The sequence below is a fragment of the Sinocyclocheilus grahami genome, unplaced genomic scaffold (assembly GCF_001515645.1).
Source record: "Sinocyclocheilus grahami isolate Dianchi unplaced genomic scaffold, SAMN03320097.WGS_v1.1 scaffold641.1, whole genome shotgun sequence".
Lineage (NCBI taxonomy): Eukaryota > Metazoa > Chordata > Actinopteri > Cypriniformes > Cyprinidae > Sinocyclocheilus > Sinocyclocheilus grahami.
In genome coordinates, this window is record NW_015505820.1 from 126,671 (window position 1) to 136,443 (window position 9,773).

The 9,773-nt window shown below is 35.4% G+C and overlaps 1 protein-coding gene across 1 annotated transcript in view; it reads left to right on the forward strand.

Annotated features, from left to right (window-relative positions):
• Nucleotides 1-6,357: 6,357 nt before the first annotated feature.
• Nucleotides 6,358-9,773, forward strand: part of LOC107558322 (protein FAM49B) — a gene marked incomplete at its 5' end in the record, with an annotated part of 7,003 nt that continues 3,587 nt past the window's right edge. The window contains 2 exons of the mRNA XM_016241976.1: nucleotides 6,358-6,510; nucleotides 9,617-9,694. Coding sequence (XP_016097462.1) covers nucleotides 6,358-6,510; nucleotides 9,617-9,694 — 231 coding nt within the window. The remainder of the gene's footprint in view (nucleotides 6,511-9,616; nucleotides 9,695-9,773) is intronic.

Below are 9,773 nucleotides of genomic sequence, written 5' to 3' on the forward strand. Positions count from 1 at the left end.
TTGCCCCAGCAATTAGCCATAAATATGAATTTTACTGCAATGTTATTAAGGTTACATTTAGAACAAAATAAAATGTAAGAGATGTTTATTTTGGTGTTGGTATTTTTAAATGTTTTTAAAAGAATTATCTTATTCTCATCAAGGCTACATTTATTTGATCAAAAAATAATTAAGTAATATTGTATAAATGATAAGTAATATTGTGAAATAATATAACAAAACAAATTGAAATAACTGTTTTCTGTTTTATTATATTATTTAATATAATATTTAATATGTAATTTATTTCTAAGATGGCATAGCTGAATTTTCAGCAGCCATTACTACAGTCTTCAGTATCACATGATCCTTCAGAAATCATTCTAATATGCTTATTTGGGGCTCAAGAAACATTTCCTGTTATTATGATTGTTGAAAACAATTGTGCTGCTTAATATTTTTGTAGAAACCATGATACATTTTTTTATTATGATTGTTGAAAACAATTGTGCTGCTTAATATTTTTGTAGAAACCATGATAAATTTTTTTTTCTTAGATGAATAGAAAGTTCAAAAGAGTACTTTTACAGTAATACCCTTTCTTCAGTGTACTCACTATTCTATAGTAATAGTGGAATTTGCCCATAGTATCAGCACATGCACAGGGTTAAATATATTGTGCAAAGTGTCACCAAATACTCTTTCTTTGTTATTTCCTTAATTTTAATCTTGCCTCATTCGCTATAAAGCTCTGATTTCTGTTTCATGAGTTGCATATTCACTTTTAATGTGTCAGACACTGACTAAATGTGCCCTTGAAAGACCTTTTGATTAAAGACCTTGAAATCTACTCCATTCTGTGAGGGCCACATAATTTGTCCTTTCTTTAATGGGGGGCCCGATTGGTATGTAACAGAAAATTACATGGGCTGGAGTGACTACCAGTATTATTTAAGATTTTATGATGATTTTAAATGTAATTATTATGCCTCCTAATGTTAGATTTGTTTATTATTTTGTTATGCATCATACAGACAAATGAGCATTACTTTTCGAGACATATAGCCTATTAAAAGAGCATTATTACTATCATAATGACATTTTTTATATATGATTTCTATTGAAATCAAAACATTTACTTACTTGGCTTGCTTCTGGGTCCGCCATTTCTTCAATTCGTCTGGTGATTGTACTTGCGGACAGACTCACTGCTTTTAAGACGTCTTTCTTATTGGGGCTCACCTTCTCTGCAACAGCATTCATACATTTCTTGACAAACTCACCATCACTGAATGACCTACCACTGGTTGCAATCAGTTTAGCTACCTGAAACCTATCTCAAACGGATGACTGGTTCACGTGGGTTTGGCATGCAAATGTATTCTGCTGAGCTGATAGTTCAATTTTGTAGCTTCGACACTTTGTCTGCTCTCATTTGGTCTTGCAAGCTTGCATACTTGTCTCTGTGGCGGGTTTCATAGTGTCAGCGCAGATTGTATACTTTGAACACAGACACAGTTTCTTTACAGATGAGCCAAACAGACATTTCTTTGCATTGAACAAAACATTTATCACTTTAGGTTAAATACCCTGCATTCTGAATCAACTTTTCTCTTTTCCAACCGTTTGGCCATTTTGTTGTCTGTTTGAATTTTCTTGCTGGCTCACATGCAGTAGCGCCTGCTTGATCACGATGGAATGTTTTGCTGAATTCTGTTGGTGGATGAATCTAACAAATAATTAGCCGATGTTAGTAACTAAGGAAAATTTTAGTCTGAAAGCCAACCTTTATTATCAAATACAGATATGAGTAGAAATATGTCTTTGGCATTTTCAGAGGGCCGGTCCAAATGTGAGCGTGGGCTGTATCCGGCCCGAGGGCCATAGTTTGGGGACCCCTGCCATAAATGTTACAAACCTCTCACAGATATGCATAGAGAAAAATGGCCATGGTATCTAATACTTCAGATCATATGGCTTCCTTAGCATTAGCTGTTTTGCCCAAATACAGGAATGTTAGCAACTCAGTAAGACCAAGGTTTGTGGTGGTCTTGCCCTGTAGCCCTTGATACCCTGCACTTTAAATCCATGTAATGGCTTCTGAACTTGTAGTCAATGAGTGCAGGCCAGGCGTCTGCCATATGTTATGTAACTCACCGAACTGGGTCATCTTGCTTTCCCGCGCTTTCCACTCCAGAACACTAAACCGGCTTTTGGCGCAAGCCCTCATGCTTGACATGCTTCGCTTAACTACCCTGATCACTTGGCATGTAGTGCTCTCGTCTGTGCATATTAACTCAAAAGTTTGAACCTTTGGTTGTCAGTGGTGTTATAATTGTATTAGTCTCCAGACAAGGACAGACTTGCAGAGCAGAGTGTCAGGTTTCATGATTGATTCCCAATAAATTCATATTAAAGAGATAAGTCCATTAATAATTACAATTTTATTTTCATTTAATACTTTTATTTATTTATTTATTTAAATTATACATTTTTGAATGTAGTTTGGTCATACTATTGCTTGTCATCCTGCATAAATAGTGTGAAAATAAAGTGCAAAAGTGGCAAAACAATTAATTTAAGTGTCAGCAATAGAGGTCGACCGATACGAGTTTTTCTCTGGCCGATGCCGATATTTAGAAATCAGGGCAGCCGACGGCCAATATATGATGATGATTTTTTTGGCTGATATGTTTGGCCGATTTTTTTTTCGTCTTTGTCTCATAAAAGCGAGTTTGAGTAAATGATTATTGCAGGGCACAAGATGGTAATAGTAGTAGTAGTAGTAGTAGCCTAATAAAACAGGTACATCTCAAAAAATTAGAATATCATGAAAAAGGTCAATATTTTTTGTCACTCATTTCAGAAAGTGAAACCCATATATTATTATTCATTACATATAGAGTGAAATATTTCAAGCCTTTATTTCTTGAAATTTTGATGATTATGGCTTACAGATAATGAAAACCCAAAATTCAGTGTCTCAGAAAATTTGAATATTGTGAAAAAGTTCAATATTGGAAAGTCATGGTGTCACACCCTAATCAGCTAATTACCTCAAAACACCTGCAAAGGTTTCCTGAGCCTTTAAATGGTCTCTCAGTCTGGGTCAGTAGGCTACACAATCATGGGGAAGACTGCTGACTTGACAGATGTCCAGAAGACAGTCATTGACGCCCTCCACAAGGAGGGTAAGCCACAAAAGTTCATTGCTAAAGAAGCTGGTTGTTCACAGAGTGCTGTAAACTCCAGCAGCCACTAAAGCAAAAGGGGAAACAAATGTATTTTTTTATTTAATCTTTTCACTCAAATTATGTTATGCTGAAAAATATAAATAAAAAAGTAAATTACAAGCATTTCTTGCTAGTGGTCTCAGATTAAGAAGTAATTGAACTAAATAAAAAATATTAAGTATATACACTGAACAAGATTATAAACGCAACACTTTTGTTTTTGCCCCCATTTTTCATGAGCTGAACTCAAAAGATCTAGTACTTTTTCTGTGTACACAAAAGGCCTATTTCTCTCAAATATTGTTCACAAATCTGTCTAATTCTGTGTTAGTGAGCACTTCTCCTTTGCCGAGATAATCCATCCACCTCACAGGTGTGGCATATCAAGATGCTGATTAGACAGCATGATTATTGCACAGGTGTGCCTTAGGCTGGCCACAATAAAAGGCCACTCTAAAATGTGTTGCGTTTATAATTTTGTTCAGTGTGTATATATATATATATACAGTATATATATATTACACTGCACATTATTTTACCTCAATTTTTTTTATATATTTATTTATTTTTGGTGGTTGTTTGTTTGTGTAGTTTTGTTTTACTGGTTCATCTCAAACTATTATTATCATTATTCCTCCATGTATACATTTTAACATTACTTGCATATCTTAGTTGTTCTCTCTTGCTTTCTCGTTATGTGATGAGATGTGACGTACAGTCCCTCTCCCTGCCCTGCTTTCCTCTGATCTGCCATCCTCACCTCACACTCTTGACTGGGAGGAGAATAGTGTGCTTCCATAGCCATTTTTAATCAGCTCCTCTGCCCTGCCAAGCTGATTAAAGCAGATGGAGGTCATTACCATATGGCAAATCTGCTCAATTTACTCTACATACTGCTGCAGCTTGAGTCTCCAGACTGAAAATTCCCTCTCTCTTTCTCTCTCTCAATCTGATGTGGAGAGCAGCCTGTATGGCTATATTGGCGTGACTATGAAAAACTTAAAAACTCTTGGTTTCTCAAGTCCATATGGGAATAAATAAGTTAACAGACAAAGCTACCCTCTGTTTACCTTCAGACGGGATTGATTACTGCAATTTCCAAATGAGCCAATAAAAACAAAGCTGAAAAAAACCAAAATTGTCTGATATCTCAGAGCAGACTTAATTCAGTTCATCAACTGTTGTTGATACATGGATCTAAAGCTACATCACCCAACCATTGCTTTTTTTTCTTTCCATTGCTCTCTTTCAACATGCAGTAGGAGTTTCTTGTACAATTTTGCAATACTAGCAACAGTGAAACATGAATCACTTCAAAGGCAACTCTGTTTGGTTTTGTTTATATGTATATTTTAAGACTTGTAATTGAGATCAGGATTAAAAATTGGGTTGATGCGGCCAGACTGAGATCATACCTCAACCGTACCTCAACCATAAACTGATTTATGGCTGCTGGGCTGACTCTTATGTAATATAATTACTCTAACATGCTGCTGTGTACAATATTGCAACAACAGAGCAATGGAGAGAATGAGAATGGGAATTGTGGGTTAAGAACAGCCTCTCAAGTCATCGAGCTGTCTACTGAGGCTTAAAACATCACTGTGTGTTAGTAAAGAACATTGAGAAACTTCAGATTAGGCCTTATGTAAGAGTTGATTTTTGTGTCCAAATAAGCCAGGCTTATTTCAGTCTGACTTATTTTCACTTGATTTGGTTTCATAAAGCAAAATTACCATAGCTCAAACTCAGTCACACTGGCAACTTATGCTGGGAAACTAACCTGGTCTGGAGCAGGCTAACTGTCAGGCTAAGCTGAGCTCCTCTGACACTGACCAATAGGAACACATTTATATTACCACTGACTCTCTCACATACAATTAGTTGACATTATTATTAGTCCAAAAATAAAAACACAATGCAACTTAAATAATCAAATAAATAAAAGATAGGCTACAACCAACTGTATTTAATGTATTGTGCCCAAAATTTAATGACTTTTTTTTTTTAAAGATATATGAAAACATTTTAACATAGTTGCTACTTGCACATTCAGTTGATCAGCAGTTTCTAGCCATGCAGCCTTTCTCTCGGGTTTTATGACAGCTGTACCTTTTATGGTTATTAGTAGAACATTAAAACATTACAATCTAAAATTGCTCTTTAAAGCATTAAAAACACTAAATTAAAAGTTAAAACCACTGATTAAAAAATGAAAATAAATAATAGAAATTAAACTACATTTTAACTGATAAGAGGAACACACATTTAACTCATTTGAGATATTAGGGCTGTATTAGCCAGCTTACATTTGATTTACAGTTACTGCTATGATAAAAAAAATACACTTATATGTAGGATTAAAATTCTACATGACACATTTAATGTCCAACAACAAATATTTTAGCAGAATGCATATTTTATTCAGAATTATTGCGCTATTATTCTATTGCGTTCCATCTGTGTAGCGCGCATGCGCGCAGCAGCGCTCATTCACTCACGAAGCCTCACCCACTCCTGACAGCAAAATGGATATGTTATATTTGCATGACTTTCTAACATTTACAGATGGAAAATATACATGTGAGGTGTCAGTTATGCACTGAGCAAAAACACAGCGCCTCAAATGCATTAAACAGCACAAATATTCGCTGTTAGCGATGGTGGATCGATTTGATCCATGATCGACATTAAGGGCTGCTTAAGAATAAGCGTGCACATCAAATAATCCTGACTCATTGAATCTGGATCGAATTAGTGAGATTTCGTGAATTTAAATTGTCGTTTATGAAACCACTTTAGTCCTGATTGATTTGTTAGGTTATTTCAAGTCAGGTTTTGGACTTTAATCCCCGGTTTTCTTAGCATCTTTTATGAAACAGCCCCCTGGTCTGCGGGCAGTATGAATCAACATGTCAGCATCTAAACAGTATATTGTTTAAAACAATATATGTGGGCTGTTTTATACAACATTTAGTTGAAAAACAACCATCCATTAATGAGTTATAGTTACCTGGTTATAATGAGATATAGTTAACTCATCAGTGGGTGGATGTTTATAATTGGTAAAAAAAAATATATTATTGTAAAAAAAAATGTGTTGCACTCAATGAGAACCTAATTGACCCTAACTGACCCACAATGGTGTGACTCTACAGAAGCAGCGCTGCATAGTCTATTGAGAGCACTCACTAGTGAGACATACGATGACCCCACACAGCATCTGGAGAGAGAGCAAGCCCTCGCCAAACAGTTTGCTGAGATCCTGCACTTCACACTGCGCTTTGATGAGCTCAAGGTGAGGACCATTCCTCAATATTATACCTCAATAAAAATTCCTTTGTTACGTGATGATAATGGTTTTTGTTATCATTATTTATTTTTAAATATTGGTTGCAGCCATTGCATAAATGAAAGACCATTATACATGATACAGGTTCATCCTGTTTATTTTCACCAGAGTCAGTCGATGAATTAATTTGCATTTAAAATTCTTGTTTATTTAGCATTGGATGTGTACTAATACTAGGGCTGACACAATACAGGTCAAAAGTCATTGGTTTGAATCTCATGAAACCTGTCAAGAACATGTTTGAGTCTTATAATAAGAAATAAAAATAATATTTCTATTTAAATCAAATGAAGCCTTGTTGTTGAATCATTAACATTTTTAGTATTTATTACAAATATTGTTAAGAACTTTCCAGCCCTCTGAATTATTATTACCATAATAAAAAATATGAAAAGAAAATATTAATTTATATTGGTAGTATTATATTGACTTTAATTTTTGATGGCTTAAAAAATTACTGAGAGTTTAATGAGAATCACTAATGAGAATATTAGTAATTATGAAAAAAAAAACTACAAATTAAATGTAAACATCCAGGTAATCAAAATTTATGGAAAAAATTATGCCTAATTGTTATGAAAATAATATACATAATAATGTTTAATTATCAAACTTAACGGACCTAAAACATGCTTCATTTTCTTTATGTAAAATATGAGGTCTGTGAGTAGAAGTTATTCATTAATGTTCTGTAGTCAAATGAAATGCATGGTTAAAAGATGAGCTCACCATTTACTGTAAGTCAGCAGAATTTTAACATGCAGCCTGCTATTACACATTACCATGCGATTGATGAGACTGACCAGGATGTGATGCCTTAACAAGCTTCCACTTCTTTCTAATGACATGCTAATCATGATTAGAAACCAGCTAATGAGAAAATAATTACTTTTCAATTGCACGTGTCAGTTTTCACTGGCCCAGGTGCTTGCCAAACCTTTCTCAACACTTAAGATCACAAGAAAATGAGCTTTTGAGCTGTCACTCTCATCATTCTCTTATTCTCTGCTTATACAGCTGCTGTTTCTTTTACATCAAATTAATAATGCAGAACGGACACTTAAAAGTGTATATGCCAAGACAGCAGCATGCTATAGTGTGCTTTTTTACACACTCCTCTGACCATGTCAGAACCTCAGACACTCAAACAACCCTAAATGACTGAACAGTAAACCACCTCATTTGTCTCGGGTTATGTGTCCAAAAAAATCTAATAATGTTTCATCTAGCCGTTTTCTTATTCATCTCAGCACCAACACTAGCGCCTTTCTGTCCTGCTCTTCATAAACATTCACATACACCCCGACGCCCTGCGGCATGGAGCTAGGATGCCCCAATTAAAGAGCCCCCCAGATGGGGTTGCTAAATGTGAGAAGGTAGGGGGTGTAAGGTGGCATGCCAACCTCCATCCAACCATGCCCTCCTCTCAGCTTGGCGCAGTGACCTACTTCAGCCCGCCAATGCCGTAGCAACGTACACTGCAGGGATAGCATGGGCTGTCTAGTCTGACAGTAAATCGACTGAATACCAGCACTGCATTAGTTTTGTTGACAAGGATGTCATTTGAGGATATTCTTTTGATTTCTTCTTTCTGAGAGTTTTCCACGTAACCATCATTAATCCTATAAAGCCTACTGGATAATTTGATGCATTCATTTCTAAGGCCTCTAAATTATCAAAACTTTGCTGAAAAACCTGTTATACACAATCTTGATACTCAACAAAATATATAAGGATATATGTCTAAAGGTTCAATAAACTGTTAAATTTCAAATACATGAGATTTTTCTGACTGTTATTGTAGGCTTTACAGAATTAATAATCACTATCCTTGTTCAGAATTCACTGAACATTTGGGATAATTATAGTTGACCTCTGCTCCTGCAAATCCTAAAGAGTTCATTCTTCTCCCTGACCTTTGTCCTCTAACCCGTCTCTGCTGCCATCTTGACGAGCTCCGTTGTCACTGAATTTTTCATTGAACCCTAAATTGAACATGACTCTTCATTAGAGTATATTTATCCATCTGTCACAAGCTACAAATCTTTTGTGGTGCTCTTTAGGTTTAAACAGTACTTCTATAGGGGATTCATGGGTCCCAGACAGTCTCCGTCCTGGCAGATAAAGATTGCTTTGATTACCTAAAGGAACTGGTTGTCATTTACGTAAAGCTTTAGCTAATCCTGTAAGTGTTCTTCGCCTTCTAGGCTACCAGACTGTATTTGACTACTTCAGTCCTGTCACACCACCAATTACCTGGAGAGTTGCCTCCCTTTGAAACACCTTTGCATACACAATTTAATTTTATTAATGGTTCTTGTTAAGGCAATCACTATTACTATTGTTCATACTTAGAGTTACGGGTTGTTTAAAAACCCCTAACTTTGAGTATTAAACTTCGTTATGTAACTTTGAGAGGTGTGCTATTACTTTTCTAAGGGATCAGATTTAGGATTTCCACCTGGCAGATGATAAAACAGATGAAAATAATCCCATAGATTTAAATTGAACCACATTTAGAGACCTGAAAGAGACTTGGTGGCTAGTAACAGTATATGACAGTATAGCAACATGACAATGCCCTTGCAATTATACATCTAAAAACCAATATGAACATTTTAACAACTGCATAGCAATGGTCTGGCAATCACCCACAAGCAAGGATTGTAAAGGAGAGATTGAAAATATTTAAAAGAAGACTGTAGCCATTACACCTGTCTTCAGTGTCACATGATCCTTCAGAAATCATTCTAATATGCTGATTTGGTGCTCAAGAAACTTCTTATTATTATCAATGTTGAAAACAGTTATGCTGCTTAATATTTTGTGGAAACCATTTTTTCTCTTTCAGTCAGTATTCTTTGATAGAAGGTTCAAAAGAACAACATTTATTTGAAATAGAATCTTTTGTAATAATAAATAATAAATTACTTTCACTTTTGATCCATTTAATGTCTTTTTTTTTTTTTTTTTTAAAGGAAGTCTTTCTGACCCTAAACTTTTGAATGGTAGTGTAGATCAACTGACTAAATGTGTTTTCATTCTTTTGCAGATGACAAATCCTGCCATTCAGAATGACTTCAGTTATTACAGGAGGACCCTGAGCCGCATGAGGATCAATAATGTTCCTGTGAGTTTTCTCAAGAATTGAAACGGTCACTTTTATATTGCTAGGACTTTCCCAACCCCCCCCCCACCCCCCATGCCAC